We start from the raw sequence: 20,704 nt of genomic DNA on the forward strand, positions 1-20,704 counted from the left end.
GATGAATAAAGGACTTATGAGTTATTGAATGCTTATTATATGTCTGCAACCATGGAGATGGAGTTAAAATATGGATAAAACCTAATTCCTCTTTTCAAAGAGCTCAAAGATAAAAACAGAACCAAAATTCTAAATATTCTTAAGTGCTCGCTTCGGCAGCACATATACTAAATATTCTTAAAATAAAATTAAATTTTTCCATCACCCTAAAACAAGTGAGTATCCAATTACTTCTCCTTTCTTAAAGCCACTCTTTCTCACTCTTCCTTTGCTAGGTGTACTTTAAAACTCTGATGCTTACAAATGAAAAATTCTGGGATTCAAACAGATTTGCTAGCTCCTATGGAATGCCCCCAAATTCTACTCCCTTGTGTGCCTGAACAAAAAAAAAGAATCAACAATGCTCCTGGGAATCTCTGAATAGGAGGGTAAATATAATAGAGAAAGATCAAATGCAGTCTTGAGACCATCCTCTGAGCAATCACCTGTATTCAATTCAACCCCACACTCACAACTACATAACCTACTGGGGCAAATTTTATCCTTTCAGTCCTGATTACCCGTACCCTTCTTCTGGACTCTTACAAATCCATGGGCTACACCATACAAATAAGTGGCTCTTAATTATAGACAGCTCTTTGTATCAACTGCAATGAGTTCCTGTGCCACCAGAAAACAAGTTTAAAGATAATCAAATCTTTTTCCTACCCCCCAAAATAGGTTAGTGCTTATTAATAAATACTAATTTGAAATATATTTATTAAGCATCTCCTTTGTGTCACCACTAAATAGAACTTGTAGAATTATCATTTAAAAAGCAAACGTTTTTAAAGACTAGAACATTCTGCTTAACGCCCTGACCTAACCCCTTTAACACACACACTGGAATTGGCTAGATTCCCATTCCCATTGTGGAAATCTATTTCCAAAAATCAAAGAATTAGTCAACAGAAGCACACCTCTCCCCCAAAGATCCCCTTATATGAGACCCTCCGTGACCAGAAGTAGAAGTGCAATGATTTCCATCATTTCTGAGGCAGTGTTCACAGAACACTACCGAGAATAGTAAGTAGCTCTCGAACATGAGGGACCTAAAAGGTAAATGAAGCTGGGTTTCCAACTAGCAAGAACTCAAAAGCAGAAATATTAGTATTTTTTTTACTGGAATGATTAAAGAAAAATGAACGCAATGGAAACAAAACCATATATTTTCCAGAGCCTCAAAAGCAGAAATATTAGTATTTTGTTTTTACCCAAATGATTACTATAGTTAAAAGAAAAATGAATGCAATGGAAACTTCAAGCCATATATTTTCCAGAGCCTAATATGAACCTGAGAAATGACCTCTCTGCTCAGAGAGCCCTAGGAAACAATCCTCTGCTTTCATCTTACATTTCATATGGGTTAATTCTTCTCTCTACTACTACATGGGTTCTGACCATAGAGAAAAAGAGCCAGGGCAATTACCAGCTTCAGGGAGAATTCAGAAGGGCAAAAATTAAATTCTGCCACTGAATGGTTCCCTTTATAATACTGAAGCCACAATACAATATTGCTAAATGACACACCCCCATCAAAAAAATTAAAACCAATTGAGCCATACACACACAATATGTTTGACCTGAAAGTATTCATGACACAGCAGCTTACTCTTGCAACTTATGATCTTAATAGTGACTTAAAATACAGTTACAGGAAAAATATAGACTATTCTAGGGGAGAAAAGGCAGGGGGGAAAGCCCAAACACTTTTTTCTTAAAAAGATAATAAATATATTCAGGTATAAGATCAAATCAGAAACATTGTTTTCTTTCTTTCTTTCTTTTTGTACATTTAAAAAACTTACCCTGAAGAGATTTTCCCAATCCCTGGCCCAGCTTCCACCCATGTTTCTGGAGTAAGCGATGTCCAATATTATCCTGACAGACAGAACAGAGAGACAAACCAAAAATATTCCAATAATATATTCTTCCCTTCCTAGTGACATTTAAACAGGTGATGAGCAAGAGATACTTCTACATATATGCATGCAAAAAAGTGCTAATAATAGGGTAAATGTGCCCAATAAAAGGGGCATTAATGTAAAAAGAAATGCTGGCCAGTATTTTATATGGGAAGAACATAGGGGTGAGGGTCCTTTCTGATGGTGTGCTGGGCAACTTTTGTACATAACACTTTAAAAAGGAGAAAAAGGGGAAGGGGGAAAAGGGGGAAGAATACATTTATGAAATTTAAAACTAACATTAAAAAGCATAAAATCAAGGTACTTATACAATCATATCCACCACCTAGACAGCACCACTTGAAGTTTTTTTGTTTTTTTGTTTTAAAGAAAATCTACATTGTGTTTAGTTATTTTGCTTATGTGTCAGGCTTTCATGATACAAAGTAAGTTGTAAGTGTAAGACTGCCCCACCACTAGAAATGAAAACACAATCAGAGCAAAATCCAGGCTAGACTTGATTGGTTTTTTTAATATATATGTATATATATATAAAATATAAATATTTAACTAGCATGCAGCCAATATTAAACTGAAAAAACAGTGAGGTTAGTAAAACAAGAAATTAAATTGATTAAACAGAAAAATAAAATGAGCTCAAGCACAGACTGAGTGATGCATTTCAACATGTAATCTAACAAAAATGCTAAAATGTTAGAATGAAACAGGCCTAGCAGTAAGTTAACAGTAAAGAACCATTAGTGCATGTAGGGGGAAAAACCAATATACATAATGTCTCATCTTCCTAGGAGCACACCAGAAAAGGCATTTCAATGAAAACTGTACATAAAGACACCAGAAACAACAATTAATGTCAGCTTTTAAGGGTTCAAGGTCTTAGAAGTCTCTGCATATCTTTGTCCCATTAGCTTTTTACAAACGTTGTGAAATATGAAGACAAAACTAAAATAACCATTAACTACATCAGATAAAATGCTGCTATACTCCTCCAAAGAGAAACATTTTAAAATTATAAACACAAAGTGTTCTATATGCATTAAAATGTAATTTACAGTAGCAACCTAGTTATCACCATTTGAAAATAATCTCATTATTTCCTGAAATCAATCTATAAAGCTAAAGCCATAAATCTTATTTAAAACCAAACATCTCCTATTAAACTGCTTTTTATCTTCTAGTTCCATATTCAATGATAAAATGTTCTTTAGAATTATAGAAGAAAACAATTTTACTGTTATCTTTTCTGACAATAAGTTATAAGAGGAAGGTTAAGCCTTCCAACGTTCTGTTTTGAGGTGGTGGGGGGACAATTTCCTTCCACAAGTTTATGACAGCAAACTGGAAAACTCAGCTGAGCAACTGATTATTCACTGATCAGGGCAGAATAAAGATCAGGATACCTTTTTAAAAACAAAAATGAGGCAAACAATAATGGAAAATTTGTTTCTAAAAAAGAAGAGGAAGAAGAAGAAGAGGAGGAGGAGGAGGAGAATAATCTGTTCCTAAAACAAAAGATACTACTGTTTTAAACATATATAGGGGCGCCCAGGTGGCAAAGTCCGTTGAGTGACTCTTGATTTTGGCTCAGGTCATCATGATCCCAGGGTCGTGGGATAGAGCCCTGAATTGGGCTCCATGCTTGGGGTTTTCTCTCCCTCTCTTCCCTCTGCCCCTCTCCCCCACTTGTGTGCTCTCTCTCTCTAAAATAAATAAATGAAACAAAAGGTCACTAGAAATTACTTTTTCCCAGGAACTGAATTAGAAAATGCCATGGTTATGTATAATCTGAGGTGGTAACTTCCATATTACTAGACATCACAAAAAACTTAAAAAACTTAAAACTTAAAAACAAATGATAAAGTCTTACAATAAGCAATGTTAGCAGAAAATGAAAAAGAGGACTTTATTATACTATTATGAATATAAACTTACCTGTACATAAAATCCTTACTTTATATCATAACTCTTACATCTGAAGAACTATAGGACACGGATAGCAGAATGACTCTAAGGTTTATAGTTGACTAAATTATCATTTAATCTTTTAATAGGCTAATGTTATAACTCTACTTGGCACAAAGATTTAGGATATTAAACCATGCTGACAAAAATTGTTGCTCCCTTTTTTTATTCAAGAAAATTCAATCTTTGGCTAAGTGGAGATGAGACATTATGCTGACTGTGTTATATTATGAATGCACTAAAATAAACAGACAGATGAAGCAGTATGCTATTTCCAAAAGCAGTGCAAGTGGAGTGAAAGCATTTCCATACGAACCTGGCTTTAAAAACTGGGCTGTCAAAAGAACAGTTAAATGTAACACAAAGTAAGAAACTGTCCAATCACTAATGGTCGTTTTTTTTTTTTTTGTCTTGTTTTCAATTCACTGCTTGCAATTAATGTATTTATTAAAGAAGAGTGAAAGCATAAGTAAATTCACGAGTCAAGACCAGCTGAGAGATTCAAGAGCAGCGTGTTGTGACTGACAACAGTGAAAGGAAAAGCAAATGTTAAAGGGAGAGGAAGAAAAAAGAAAACTTTAGGATTATACACATTAGCACCACTTTTACAAAACCACTCAAGATAGCTGTCACCTTCTCAAAAAAAAAAAAAAAAAAAAAAAAAAGCAAGCTGATACAAAATGGTAGTGGCATTTTTCAAACTTTAGATGAAAGCTGTCCTTTAATTAACTCTACTTTCCTAAGTATGGATAAGGAATGAAATGTCAGGGTCTGTGTTAAAATTAATATGCCACTTTATGTCCTTATGATTATAACAAAGGCAACAGAAACAACAGACATACCTCCCAGAACCTCTTCCCCTCACCAACCTCAGAGATTAAGTGAATGACTAATAACAGAAAATCTAGACCTTTCCTATCATTCCAGACTACCTGCTTTTGTAGGAAAAAAGGCAGCTCTGTGACTCTGCAGAAAGGGCTAGTATTCAGTATGGTCCCTTTTCCTACCAAAAAAAGAAAAAAAGTTTTATAAACACTTGTCAAAAATTCAATAGGCTTAGGGATGATGGGTAACACAAGGGAAGGCACACCAAAATACCTCACAACAAAGTACAACAAAGTAGCCTTGCCTATCCCTGAAATGATCAAAATGTTCACTGAACAGTCACTGTGAAAGAACAAGGGAGTCACTCATAAGCATATGAAAATAATAATCTACTCTGTTTGGAGTTGTGATTTTGCAAATTATTTCCATGGATGTTATTTATAACAGTAAATTGGACTAATTTAAAGCCCAAACAGGTAATCTAGACATTATGAGGGTAACAAGAACTAAATTTACCTCTGAAGTAAATTTACTATTTAACAATTTACTATTTCAGTCACTATAGTCATAACTAAAAAACCTTTGTTTTTTATTTTAAAATATAATTCAACCTCAAACTTTATATTTTAATTTCGTAGAACCAAAAGTAAGTAATTGAAAAAAACTTTTTAACACTGTCTGGTTTATAACTAATAAATGGGCATGACAATGACAGGCTGTTTATAAATTAAATGCACATGGAAGAACTGCAGGGAAATTCTACCCATCTTACCTACCTACCTACCTATTTAAGTAAACTCTACTCCCAATGTGGGGCTTGAACTCATGACCCCAAGATCAAGATTCTCACGCTCTACCAACAGAGCATGAACAAGCCAGGTGCCCCAAGACAAATACTAATTTTAAATTAATTGATAAAGCAACTAAACTTTGCCCAAGGGAAACAGGCAAACAAACTAGTTTTCCACTTGATTCACAGAGTTCCCACAAGCTATTTGTTACTCTATGTTCTTAAGACCAAAATGGTGGCAGCGTGGCATTTTCTTTGGTTAGGCATGAAGTTCTTTAATTCTGGTCAAACCACAAAGCTGAGCTGAAAACTCGAGCTTTTTTACACCTAGATTACCTCAATTGGCCTTTTTTTTTTTCCTATTTCTAAACTTAAATATATAATTAAAATGCTACATTTTTACCCTCTGTTCCCTTCTTTTACATGTGTAAGAAAGGAAAATATAATTTTTAAATGGGAAAATCTTTGAAAGCAAGAAATGTAAGTATTATAAACTATCAACATGCTAAAACACAATACCAGAAAAAAACAAAAACAACAAAAAAAGCCTCATTATTGTTTCAGCCATTCCTCAACATTTTTACTTATTATCAACTAGAAATTTTCCCAAGAAGTTTTCTCTGCTCTATAAAGCTGTATTCTGTCATAGTAACAATGATCATTTTGGCAACAGCACCACCAATCTGTACAATGGGAGCCTGCCAAAACATAGATTAAAATTTACTTTATTGTATGAGGCTGATTCCAGTTTTTATAGCAGGAAAGAGAATATTCTGTCTCCAGAGAAAACTGTATTACACTTATGTCAGTGACTGGATGAATATTAACTCCACAATGAATTTTGTTTTAGTTGACAGCCACATTCAATTTACACCATTTGCCCATTTTCAACAGTGACAAAAATGGTAGGTCTCTTGAGTGGATTGTAAGCTTTGCTGATTGTGTATTAAAGACTCTATAAGCAAAAACCAAATGCTACTAGGTGAACCCATGCAAACAACAAGTTGTAAAAATTCCCGAAACAAAAAATCTATAGCTCACTACAGATGACACAATGAAGACTAGAGAGAAAAGCCATATAGTAATGCTACACCATTCAGCTCCAAGAAGCACATTATTTATAGTGCAGTCCACATATGGTCACTGCTAAATGTCAAATCAGCAGTCTTATAGTTACAGTTTGGAACTAGTGGAGTCCACAGATCTAAACAGATATGCAACATGAACTCAATTATACATATACTTCTAAATCCCAAGAGAAGCAAAGTAAACATCAGCAACTGGAGTTTGAAAACTTACATTAATTTTTAAAAACCTCTCAGTCAACCTAACAACTATAAAGACAGGATTTTATTCAGGTAGAACAAAGACCAACTAATGGCTGATGGGTAGTTTTACTTCCAACTGCAACAGTGACAACATATTTTATTATGATGTAGGTGTTTTGCCTTCTGTATAGCTGTAATCATGCCCCCATCTCACCTCTCATATTGTATGACAAAGGTCATAAAAAACCATATATCATAAATCACACCAAACAGTTCTTCGAACTATGGTGGAATTCTAAAGTGAGCTTTGGCTTTAGACTTAAGGTTTGCTTTCTAAATACTTTGTCGTTAAAAAATGTAGAGGGTATAATGGCTGCGACCTAAAAAAATCATGAAACAGTAACTTAAAATTCACGTTCTATAAAGTTGTTTTTCTTTTTGTAATAAGGGAAAACATTAATACTTTCCATCTTCTCTGTAATTCAGATAATCAAGTTGTCTGGCAATTCTTTCATAATTTTCTTAGAACAGTTTTATTTTTGACCAAAAATTTCATTGAAAGATATTTGGTTGACTGAAATAAAGCAGGGGAAATAAAACTTTGCAACAAAGATTATGAAATACTTTACAAATGCTGGATTTTGAGGTGTTTTCAACACTTCCTGACTGAAACTGAAATGTGGATCATCTATCTCACCAACAAGTCCAGGCTTCAGAAGTTTACTAAAGCATAATGCATTATTGAATCTTTGTACTTGAGTCTTTGTATTTCATTCCCCATCTTGCCAGTTCACAACAAATTTACCCTATTACCAAAGGAAAAGACCTTAATCCTATACTCACAATAACCCTTCACACAGGCATATTTCTTGGCACAAACCTGTGCAGAGATTTCCACGGTTACCAGCTGCTGCAGATTACCTTTGTTTAAAAAAAAAAAATGACTAGACCTTTAGCTCCTGCAGTGATCTGTAGACTCCCAAAGCTGCATATTTCCAGCCACTTTTGAGTTGCATGCTGTAGCAAAACAGTCAGCACCTCTCAATAGATATTGCTGCAGAGAAAGATTTTAATTCAGCAGAGACTCTTTCTATGTGTGAAAAGCAATGCCATTTCCCCCTAAGAACAAGAGAGCTCAATATAGCCAGCCAGTGATATAATATATATTTATTTGGTGGGAATTCCTTAGATGATAGGGTTCTTCCCTTTGGAGGGGAGGGGGAGATTGATACCGCACTACCAACTTTCACGCCAATTGTTTTAGTAAAAGTTTCCTTAAAACCTTTAAAAACTTCCAATTTGTTCCCAAGTGATTCATAAGAGAAATAAAATCCTTCCTGTCTTGTGTGTCCCACTTCTACCTAAAGCAATGTAGGCTATGAAGCTCCTCCTCCTATTACCTAAACTACCACAACGCAAATAATATTTATTTATGTTTCAGGAGTAAATTTTCATTAGAGATATAATTTATTAATATACATCTCTGAACATACACTTATTAAAAAAATTAAATATTCAGTCTGAGCACTATGTCATTCACTATTTTAAGTGGAGAAGATAATACGATTCAATAAATAAGGCATATTATCAATTCCACTCCTACTCTTTGAGATTCCTCAACAATGATCACTCAGACGGTCTTCTGATAGCATTCTTTCTATGACATATGCTAGAAAAAATCCTGGACAGTGTGAGAGGAAAAATAGCATTAGTCTCACATGCCGAAGGAATGAATTTTCCAAAAACCTTAAAATACAGCCCTAAAATGCTTTAAAAATGTTAAATATTATTTACTTTAGAGCTTTTTAAAAATCTTTTGAGTATAGTAATAATGAATACTAAGCTGCAAATTTAGTCTAATTAAATTCCCTACTACTGTTGAATCAGAGTACCCACAGATTTATAGCTTATTTAAGAATATTAATCATGTACCTTGTAGATATGGTACTTGGGTCTTGCTTCTGACAACTATCTGTTCTTAAACTATGACCCAAAGAGACATTTAAATAAAATGAAAAAATTAAATCATTTTTCAAGTACAAAATGCTAGCTTAGCCAGCCTACAGACTTCATTATAAAATTCTGCCTTGTGGTAATTCCCAAGATGACATAGAACAAGGCACAAACTTCAGTGATTTTTAACTTAGCAATGTGGGCTTGGCATTTTATCCTCAAGTCAAAATACAAGATTGGGCTTTCAGCTCAAGATCAGGTGTGAATTCTCCCTCTGCAGCATTATCACATGCGTCATCAATTACTGCCATGCCTAAGTCTAGCATCATGCCAGCACATTAAGACAGAAGGTACTATATGCAGTGTTCACTGGACCAGAAGAACAGAAATAAGAAGGGGAGGTGGGGGAGAAAGAAACCCTAGAGAAGAAATTAAAAAAAGGCAGACCGTGCAATACAAACCAGATCATGGCTGCTTAGCTAATATGGGCCAACTGCTGTGGAAGAAAAATGTCGAACACCCCAAGTTGTGTAAATTTCTGTAAACATCTAAACACACACACAAACACACACACAACACCAACCTAATTAGGAACATAAATATATGTTGATCCTTTACTATGTTATAGTTTTGAAAATAAAAGCTAAAGTTAAAATGTCTGTGCTCTCTAAACTGTCTTATTTTCCTGAGGGAGGAGAAGAAGCTAGTGTTTCTTAAAGAAGAAGGGAGATGTCTTCACTGCTATTAAGATTAAGACTTCCTCTTCGATCATTTTCACTCAAGTTTACCAATAACTCACTGAGACCCTAATTAAATATGTATACTTAAGCACACATATTAAATACTGACAATACTGACAAGTTTAGACATTTTAACAATGCACTGTGTAATTTAAAAATAAAGAGCTTTTCAAAATGAAACTGACGTTCAAAAATTAAGGTTTTTTTTTAAAAATTAAGAGCCAGGAAAATAAATCTCCTTGTTCTATTGCTTTATATCAATATCCAAAACTAAGTCATGTAAAGGGATAGAAAGAATCAGCTTTTCACAAAAACCAGACATCTCTTAAGCTATCAAATTTATCATGTTTCATAAGTGTCTGGTAAATATATTAGTCCTTAACTATTCCTAATGGAACATTTCACACGTAATTGTGCTGCCAAGGAAAGGTGTAGCTTTTAAAGGATCAAAATACATTTTACTCCTTTATTCAATTTACAAAAACACTAAACTTTAACTTGCTATCTTTAACAGAATATCAGTATGGGCCAAAATGATATTTTCCATCAAATTCTAAGTGGTTTCTAGATCTTTCAGACTGATTTCCCAAAATATTAAATATTAGATAATATCCCAAATTCTATTTGATTACTGTAGGGCATGCAAGAAAACAGCTCTAAACTGTACTATAACTTATTAATAAGTTTAAATTCATTCACATCAAGTGTCACACGAACACTACCTAACTAACTATGACCCAAAATTAAGCACTGATCTATAGGCTTACCGATTCTATAGGCTTGTCAAGTGATGCTTGTTCAATTTCCAAATGTCCTTCTTCATACTGATCAAAGTGATTACCCTGAAAAAACAAGACTACAGTTATTTTTCAAAAGTAATAAATGCCAAAATATGAATAATCTAATCCAGCTAGGGGATATTTTTAACTTTTCATTCTTTTTCAGTAGACAATCAAAACTGTGCCACAATTTCAGACTTTTTTAAATCTATAAAAAAAACAATTTATTAGAAGTCTAGGCCTAGTAATAGGAATTCTCCCTTTGATAAACATTGAAATTGCTAACTAAAACACTATCAACCATTTGGGATTATCAACTCCTTATCTGACTGATGATATCATGGAGACTCCAGAATCTTAAAAATGCCTGGGTGGCTCAGTGGGTTGAGTGTCACTCTTGGTTTTGGCTCAGGTTATGATCTCACTGTTCGTGAGCTGAGCCCCACATCGGGCTCTGTACTGACACTGTGGAGCCTGCTTGGGATTCTCTGTCTCTGCCCCTCCTGTGCATGTTCTCTCTCTCAAAATAAATATATAAACAAACAAAAAAAAGCCATGTTTTTTAGCTTTTCATAAACAATCTTGCACTAAAGAAGATAAATCATAATAGAAGAATGCAAATAAAAATCTGTTATAATACTGTTCAATGGTGGTAACATTGCTTTTAAATTAAAACTGCTAAAACATTGGACTTTTTTTTTTTTTTTAATTTTTTTTTCAACGTTTATTTATTTTTGGGACAGAGAGAGACAGAGCATGAACAGGGGAGGGGCAGAGAGAGAGGGAGACACAGAATCGGAAACAGGCTCCAGGCTCTGAGCCATCAGCCCAGAGTCCGACGCGGGGCTCGAACTCAACAGACCGCGAGATCGTGACCTGGCTGAAGTCAGACGCTTAACCGACTGCGCCACCCAGGCGCCCCTAAAACATTGGACTTTAAATCAAGTTGCTAACTCCCAAGTTTCAAAGAATCTAAAAACACAATCTCTTGACACAGTATTCTAAATACAGCTATTCCTCAAATGATCTGCCAAGAGAGATAAACATGTCTGTATAATGCCATATTTGACCATAAGCAAGCAGTCACTGCAACTAGAGTAAGTCAAAACAGTTCAACTGAGGATAGGAGGAGACAACTAGGAAGTTCTCTCTAATCATGGTTTTCTCTGATCTCCCTACTCTATTAGCAAATAATAGCTCATAATTTGGCTTTAAAACAGAATACCAACTTTCTGGTTCCCTTTATGTTACAAAATAGAGAGCGTGATGATTTGTAAGTCCTGAATTGACCTAAATCAAAAGAGGAAAGACTTCAGTCTAGCCTATGTTAATCCAATGTGTGGAGTGGTAGGACAACTTGAATGTTAACAAAAAGTTATTTTACTTTTTCAAGGTAAAATTTTACTTGAATAAATCTTAACCATAGAGATCCTAAACATATAATTTGCCACACTGTATCAAAACTACTAGGTTACTTATTTCCTTCATCAGACTGTAAAGTCCTTAAGAACAAGAACTAAATATTGTTTACCTCTTACAACCCTAAAACTTAACTCGGTGGCTAAACATTAGAGAACAATTAGGTGCTAAAATTGTGTGGTAGTGATGAAAAAGTTCTGGAATTAGACAGTGGTGGTGATAATGGTTGTACAACATTGTTAATATACTTAATGCCATTGAATTGTATACTTTAAAATAATTAAAATGGTAACTTGTACGTTGTATGTATCTTAGCACAATAAAAATGATAAAAATAAAATTGTGTAGTAGAGTATATCCAAAAGAAGAAAGGAGTAACAGGACAGGAATAGGTTTTCCAAAGACAAAAAGCAAATCTTAAAAATGGAGAGGCAGGCATTCCAAGAATGAGGAAAAGCAGAGGTGCCAGGGTGGCTCAGTCAGTTAAGCATCTGACTTGGTTTTGGCTCAGGTCATGACCTCACAGTTTTGTGGGTTCAAGCCCCACATTGGGCCCTGCGCTAATAGCACAGAACCTCCTTGGGATTCTCTCTCTCCCCCACCTCTCTGCCCCTCCCACATTGGCACTGTCTCTATCTCTGTCAAAAAATAAATAAAACTTTTTTAAAAAAATGAGGAAAAGCAATCATCAACAAATACTAAAAATGAAAAATAGGTACAATCTCTAAAAGTCTCTCTTAATCTCCAATATTTTGTCCAACAATCTCTTTAACACTTGCCTCTTATTTTAACTTCTAAAGCAACATTTAAAAGTTTAGAAACAATTACTTAATTGTTTCTACCACTACCACTATTGGTGTTAATACCAACAATAACTGGATACTATTTTGAAAGTAAATCTTTAGAGTATTAAACTTAGGACAACCATGTTTGTTTGTTTGCTTGATTTACTTATTTTTGAGAGGGCACGAAGGGGCAGAGAGAGAAAAAGAGAGGATCCCAAGCAGGCTCTACGCTGTCATTGCAGAACCCGACACGGGGCTCAAACTCACAACTCTGAAATCAAGACCTGAGCCAAGATCAAGAGTCAGACGCTCAAGTGACTAAGCCACCCAGGTGCCCATGCTTTACAAACTGCTAAAACTAGCCGCTTAAGTTGTCAAATCATTCTGGATCCATCACACACAATACAAAACAGGATTAATAATATAGTTTGAGTCCAGAAAAAGACCCATATATTTATGAATAACTGATATTCAACAAAGATGCAAAGACAATTCAATAGAGAAATAATAGCATTTTCAATAAATGGCATAGAATTCGGTATCCATATGCAGAAAAAAAAAAAAAAAAGAAAAGAAAAGAGCCTCAATCCATACTGCACACAATAAAAATTTTTTAAAAATGTATCGCAGACCTAAATATAAAACCTAAAATTACAAGCTTTTCTAGAAGGAAATACATAGAAGAAAATCTTTGTAACCTTGGGCTAGACAAAGCTTTCTTAAGCTACACTGCCAAAAGCACAATCTATAAAAGAAAAAAAATTGAAGAACTGGGCTGCAAGGCGCCTGGGTGGTTCAGTCAGTTAAGTGTCCAACTTTTGATCTCAGCTCAGGTCCTGACCTCAAGGTTGTGAGTTCAAGCCCCCCAAGTGGGCTCCACACTGGGCACACAGCCTACACTTATTAAAACAAACAAACAAACAAACAAACAAACAAACAAAAAAACCTGGGCTGGGAGAAAGTATTCACAACTCTCATATCTCATAAAGGATTTGTATTTCTAAAATATACAATAAACTTTCTAAACACAGTAATAAGAAAACCCAATTTTTCAAGTGGGCAAAGATTTAACAGACTTCACCAAAGATGACACATAGATGGCAAGTAAACACTCAACATCATTACTAGGGAAATACAAACTAAAACCACAAGATAATACCACTATACATCTATTAAAATAGCTTTTTTTTTTTTTTAAGTTTATTTATTTGTTTTGAGAGAAAGAGAGAACACAAGCTGGGGAGGGACAGAGAGGAGAGACAGAATCCCAAGCAGGCTCCGCGCCATCAGTGCAGAGCCCGACATGGGGCTCAGACTCACAAACTGTGAGATCATGACCTGAGCTGAGATCAAGAGTAAGACACTTAAGCAACTGCACCATGCAGTTGCCCCTCTATTAAAACAGCTTAAAACAACAACAACAAAAAAAAACAAAACAACTAACAAGTGCTGCAGAAATTGCATGGAAACTCTCATAGGTTGTTGGTGGGGTGTAAAATGGTACAGACACTTCAGAAAACAATTTGGCAGGTTCTTATAAAATTAAACACACATTGAACAAACAATCCATCAATTCCGTCCCCGGGTATTTGTCCACATAGAAGGAAAACCTGTGTTCACAGAAAATCCTGTCTTGTGAATGTATGGAAACCAATCAAATGTCCCTCAACTGAGAAATAGATTAAAATACTATGATACACCCATTCAATGAACCATTCTTCACCAATAAAAAGAATCTACTCATATAAGCAGTAACATTTCGAACGCGTTACGCTAAGTGAAAGAAGCCATACTCAAAAGTCATTGTATAATTCCATTTATATGGCATTCTGGAATAGGCAAAACCAGAGAAAAGAAAACTGATCAGCGGTTGCCAGGAGCTATATACTGATTGCACTGGTGACTATGCTATATTTTGTTAAAATTCGAAGAACTGTACACTAAAATGAATTACTCTGTATCTTAATCATACTTTTTTTTAATAAAAAAGGAAAAAGCCAATATTTCTACATCTCCCCCCTTAAAAATACTTTTTTAAGCATTAAGAAAGTTTAAATCCTATTGTGTAAACACATGGTGATGCTTACAGGAATCTATACATGTTTTAAAATTTATAGAACTAGGGGCGCCTGGGTGGCGCAGTCGGTTAAGCGTCCGACTTCAGCCAGGTCACGATCTCGCGGTCCGTGAGTTCGAGCCCCGCGTCAGGCTCTGTGCTGATGGCTCGGAGCCTGGAGCCTGTTTCCGATTCTGTGTCTCCCTCTCTCTCTGCCCCTCCCCCGTTCATGCTCTGTCTCTCGCTGTCCCAAAAATAAATAAACGTTGAAAAAATATAAAAAATAAAATAAAATAAAATAAAATAAAATAAAATAAAATTTATAGAACTAAACACCAAAATAGAAGTCAATATTACTGTACGACTTATTAAATAAAAATAAACTAAAAAATATGCATAGACAGCTCTAGAATACATAAGAAGCTGACACTAGCGGTGAACTCTGAGAAAACCGGGTGCTTAAGAGACAAGAGATGAGAAGGAGGCTCTTTTGTTGTTTTAAATGTTTATCAGAGAGAGAGAGAGAAAGAGCACAAATAAAGAGGGGCAGAGAGAGAGGGAGACACGGAATCTGAAGCAGGCTCCAGGCTCTGAGCTGTCAGCAGAGAGCCCCATGTGTGGGGCTCGAACTCAGGAACCATGAGATCATGACCTGAGCTGAAGTCAGACACTCGACCACTGAGCCACCCAAGTGCCCCTGGGAGGCTCTGTTTTTAACTGCGTGTTTTTTCCTTTTGAATTTTATACTTAAATTCCCTAATACTCTAATAGAAATCATAAATATTTTGTATTTAATAGAAATCACAACCATTTTGTATTTATCTTTGAATGCTTAATCAATGCCATTCAAAATAAATTTCTGATGAATTTATTTTAAAATATTTAACACATTTTAAAGTGGTGTTGATTCAAAAATATTAACTTTAATTTTAAATGTTTAAGCATAAACATAAAATGAAATCATGATTTCCAACTGAATATTTGAAACTTTTTTTAAAAAGCTTATACATCAGGGGCACTTGGGTGACTCAAGTCAGTTAAGCATCTGACTCTTGGTCTCAGCTCAGGTCATAATCTCACAGTTCGTGGGTTTGAGCCCCAAGTCAGGCTCTGCACTGACAGAGCCTGGGATTCTCTCTCTCTCTGCCCCTCTCTCCCTCCCTCCCCCCAAATAAATAAATAAGCTTGAAAAAGAAAAAAAAAAGAGCTTATACATCAGAGATAACAGGCTATAAGCTCAGCTCCTTTTTTTTTTTTTTTTGCCAGTCTTCTCAGTTATTGACACCAGAGTTGCTCTTCTGCTGCTGAGAGGTTGACTATTTAAAAAAAAAAAAAAAAAAAAAAAAAAAAGACATCGACTAATCATCCACAATGTAATCCCAACTGTAATACATTTCAATTTTAAAAAACTAATTAGTTTAAATAGAAAAAATTAATAATCATGAAAGACACCAAACTATGTGAACTCAGAAATTTTTAATATAATTTATTCACAAATTGGTTTCCATACAACACCCTGTGCTCATCCCAATAAGTGTCCTCCTCAATGCCCATCACCCACTCTTCCCTTGCTCCCATCTTGAACTCAGAAATTTAAAAATGATAACCAAATGATCTTTTCAATGAAACCAACAAATATGTACATTAAAAAATACAAATACTCTGCTGGTATAACTAATTCACCGTCTAAATTAGATACTGTTTAGAAGAACTCAGGAACTCATTTTTAACAGTTTACTCCCATGGTCTTGCTAAACAGTACATTTGAACCAGCTATCTTTTGAGTACCTATTAATAAGTATCAGGAACTGTGTGCTTCACAGGCATGCTCTCAATCCTCTGAATGATCCAACAAGGTAGGTATCATTATTTCCATTTTCAGATGAAGAATTCAGGGGTGTAAGTACAAAATCTACTCACTTAAATAGTAAGTAAAGAAGCCCAAATTCTAAACCCAAAGTCATTATTAACTTCAAAGTCCATGTTCTTTCTGGTATGCTACTTTGTGATTTTTTTTTTTTCCAGGAGGAAGAGGCAGGTGGAAGAACACTGGGAGACAGGGTTCCAGATACCACATTTTCCATAGCTTCTGTGAATTTTAAATGCAGATAATATTCACTGTAGCACTTCTCTAATATATTTTTAAAAAATTAGAAGCAAATGTCCAATAGAGGAAGAGTTTAATTTAATTCTATTTTATTAACACAACAATTAGGGAGTTACAATAAAAGTTTTAAAACTATGCAGAAACAGGTTACGTTTAAATGGAAGGAGGAAGAAATCAAAAAGGTAGTTCACTAATTACAACTGTGTAAGACTATGTGGACAAGAACTGAGTGGTGTTCTGAAAATGTGATAGGAACTGATAAACATCTGAAGAAACATCTAACAAACATCTAAAGTTAACTGTTTTAATTTAAATATTATTTTAGTGATAGAAGTTGACTTTAAACAGCCTAGAAATATTCCACAACCATAACTAAATTAGTGAACTGAGATTACTTTTTCTATTTATTTATTTATTTAGTGTGTGTGTGTGTGTGTGTGAGAGAGAGAGAGAGAGAGAGAGAGCGAGAGACAGCGTGAGAGAGAGCGAGAGAGAAAGCGAGAGAGCGAGCATGCGTGCCATTGGGGAAAGGGCAAAGAAAGAAGGGGACAGAAGATCCCAAGCAGGCTCTGTGCTCGAATTCATAAACCGTGAGATCATGACCCAAGCCGAAGTCAGACACTTAACCGACTAGGCCACCCAGGCATCCAGAACAGAGATTACTTCTTAACATTTATGAGTGTCTGCTTGATTTGCCACAATAAACAAATCAATTAGTAGCAACATGTGAAAAGTATAAAAACTGCTTATAGGGGCACCTGGATGGCTCAGTTGGTTAAGTGTCTGACTTTGGTTCAGGTCATGATCTCAGTTCACGAGTTTGCCCCGTGTCTGGCTCTGCACTGACAGCTCAGAGTCTGGAGCCTGCTTCAGATTCTGTGTCTCCCTCTCTCTCTTCCCCTATCCCCCCCCCACCGCCCCCACACGTGCTCCCTCTCTCAATCTCAAAAGTAAATTTAAAAAATAATAAAAATAATAAATATTAGGATATAAAGGGGGGCAAATATACAGAAAACAAAGGGAGAACTATTGGAAAAGATCAAAGATAATAGACATTTGGAGGAAATTGCCTTAAAGACTAAATAGCTCCTTCCTTAAAGAAAGAAGAGTTGGGGTGCCTGGGTGGCTCGGTCCATTGAGCATCCGACTCTTGATTTCATCTCAGGTCATAGTCCCACAGTTCGTGGGATCAAGCACGACTGCGCTGACAGCATGGGAGTCTGGTTAGGTATCTCTCTTTGCTCCTCCCTAGCTCATGTTCACACGCTCTCTCAAATAAATTTTTAAAAATCAAACAAATATATAATAAAAATTAGACATAGGGTCCTTCTGTGCTATAGAACATATATAAGTTCTTACAATAAACTGAAATAGTAAATTAGACCCCAAATTAATAGCAATTACAACATTAAAGTTTTACCCTTTAAAAGTTTTTAGAAATTGTCACGGCCAAGAAGAGTCTAAAGAGACATGACAACTAAATGTAATGTGGTATCCTACATAGGACCCTGGAACAGAAAAGGACATGAGGGGAGTACTAAGGATATAGGTTATGGACTTGAGTTAATAATAAGGTATCAATGAGTCCATTAGTATGGTGACAAATGTGCCACACTAATGTAAGATGTTAATAACAGGGGAAACTGGGTGCATATCTATGGGAATTCTGTACTATCTTAGTGATCTTTCTTTAAGCTAAAACTGTCCTAAAAGGTTTATTTAAAACAAAGTTTTGAGAATGGTTAATACCACCCCATATACATAGACATGTGTAGGTTCTTTTAGTTTTATAAAATATCTTCAGAAACTTTATCGCAACAAACTTATTAGATAGCACAGGATCTGGCAATCAGTTGAATTTAGGGGATTAAAAAAAATGTTTATTTATTTTGACAGAGAGACAGATAAAGAGCATGCGAGCATGTGCACAAGTGGGGGAGAGGCTTCATCTCGTGAACCATGAAATCATGACCTGAGCCAAAAATCAAGAGTCAGACGCTTAGCCATGAAGCCTACTAAAGAAATAAAAAATAAAAAAACAAAAACAAAGAAGACAGTTGTAAGCTCTATGGACTGAGCCACCCAGGCAACCCTAGGTGATTTTTTTTTTTTAATCATCCCTATCTCACAAATAAGAAAACCGACACACAGATTGTCCTTAATTCTTAAAGGCTTCTGATTCTTTGGGGGTGGGGGAGTAGATGGTAGGCATAAATGTAATTTTGTTTTATTTTTATTTGAGTATAGTTGAAACACAATGTTACATTAGTTTCAGGTGTGCAACCTAGTGATATTTATCTTCTTAGTCCCATGTTTCTGCCAATGTATTATACTATACAAAACTCAAAAGATTAAAAATAAACAACCTTGACTCCATAATTCTGAAACAATATTCCATAAAGAGAACAGTTAGTCAAAACCTGCTTCCTATCACAAAAGACATGGAAAAGACTGAGGAAATGTTACAGATTAGAGGAGATGAAGAAAAACTAAATGCAATCAATTCAAATTCCTGGGTGGGATCCTGCAACAGAAAAAGAACATTAGTGGATAAAAGTGGTAAAATTCAAATAAGGACTGTGGTTTAGTTAATATTACTGTACCAATGTTAATTTTCTAGTTTTGATAATTATATTATGGTTACTGTTACAACTATTGTAGTAGGGAAAGCTGAGTGAGTAGTAATCCAAAACTCTATATTTACAACTATTCCATAAATTTAAAACTTAATGCTTGGGATGCCTGGATGGCTCAGTCAGGTTAAGCATCGAACTTCAGCTCAGATCATGATCGCTGGTTTGTGAGTTCCAGCCCCATATCAGGCTCACTACTGTCAGCACAGAGCCTGCTTAGGATCCTTTGTACCACTCTATGCCCCTCACTCACGCATGCGCTCTTTCTCCCTCTCGTTCTCAAAAATAAACATTTTTTTTAAAAATAAATAAAACTTAATGCTCAAAATAGGGGCACCTGGGTGGCTCACTCGGTTAAGCATCCAACTTCGGCTCAGATTTTATGATCTCGCGGTTCGTAAGTTCTAGCCCCACATCAGGCTCTCTGCTGTTGGCACAGAGTCCACTTTGGATTCTGTCTCCCTCTCTCTCTGCCCCTCCCCCTTGCTCTCACTTTCTCTCAAAAATAAACATAAAAAAAAACCTTGCTTAAAAATAAAAAACAAAAACCTTTTTTAGTTATGCAATAATCTCAGCATATTAGCATTAAGAGAAAAAAACGTCAAAGTGCCGAAAGATGTGTTTACATGCTACCCTTTGGGGAAGGAGAAGAGTGGAGAATGCCTGTATGTATATGTATTATGTATGTCTAAAAGAACCCACATGTAATTGGAAATAGTGGTTGTCTTTGAGAAAATTAAGTGGTTTACTTTTCACTTTGAATCCATTTGTCCCTTTTAAATGTTGTACTAGAAAAGCAAAAAAAGGGAGGGGGGGAGAGGAAGGAATATAAAATTGACTTTAAACCCCCAAGGGTTTAAATATATAGTAATAATAGTAACGGTGGTGGTGGTGGTGATGATTATGATAACAGTAATAAATATTTTATTTCCTGCTTCTTTCCCTGTTCGTGCCCAACTTTTTTCTTTTTTTTTTCAATATATGAAGCTTATTGTCAAATTGGTTTCCATACAACACCCAGTGTTCATCCCAAAAGGTGCCCTCCTCAATACCCATCACCCACCCTCCCCTCCGTCCCACCCCCCACCCCCTCAATTTTTTTTCAAGTCTTGATGAACTTAAGACTTAGGCTTTTTTTTTAAGTAGGTTTCACTCCAGCACGGAGCCCAAGGCAGAGCTTTAATTCACAACCTTGAGATTAAGACCAGAGATGAGATCAAGAGTTGATGGAGGCTTGGGGCACCTGGGTGGCTCAGTCAGTTAAGAGTATGACTCTTGATTTCGGCTCAGGTCACATATCTCATGGTTCATGAGCCCCACACCGGGCTCTGGGCTGGCAGTGCAGAGCCTGCTGGGATATTCTCTTCCTCTCTGTCTGCCCCTCCCCCAGCTTGTACTCTATCTCTTTCTCTCAAAATAAATA

At 35.6% G+C, this 20,704-nt stretch overlaps 1 protein-coding gene across 5 annotated transcripts in view; it reads right to left on the minus strand.

Moving 5' to 3' along the window:
* The window catches only part of GPATCH8 (G-patch domain containing 8), a 102,071-nt gene that overhangs the window by 65,179 nt on the left and 16,188 nt on the right, over window positions 1–20,704 (minus strand). For 2 of the 5 annotated variants that reach the window (XM_030296919.1, XM_030296921.1), the window contains exons 1-3: window positions 10,270–10,350; window positions 4,243–4,260; window positions 1,848–1,920 (exon numbers count right to left, since the gene is read on the minus strand). Coding sequence is in view for 1 of the 5 variants with exons in the window: in XM_030296923.2 (XP_030152783.1) it covers window positions 1,848–1,920; window positions 10,270–10,344 (148 nt within the window). In the remaining 4 variants the exon portion in view is untranslated. Of the gene's footprint in view, window positions 1–1,847; window positions 1,921–4,242; window positions 4,261–9,223; window positions 9,259–10,269; window positions 10,351–20,704 lie in introns of those variants that run through there. The other 3 variants (XM_030296920.1, XM_030296923.2, XM_030296922.1) reach the window with 3 other exon arrangements.

This window comes from Lynx canadensis, chromosome E1, assembly GCF_007474595.2.
Source record: "Lynx canadensis isolate LIC74 chromosome E1, mLynCan4.pri.v2, whole genome shotgun sequence".
NCBI lineage: Eukaryota > Metazoa > Chordata > Mammalia > Carnivora > Felidae > Lynx > Lynx canadensis.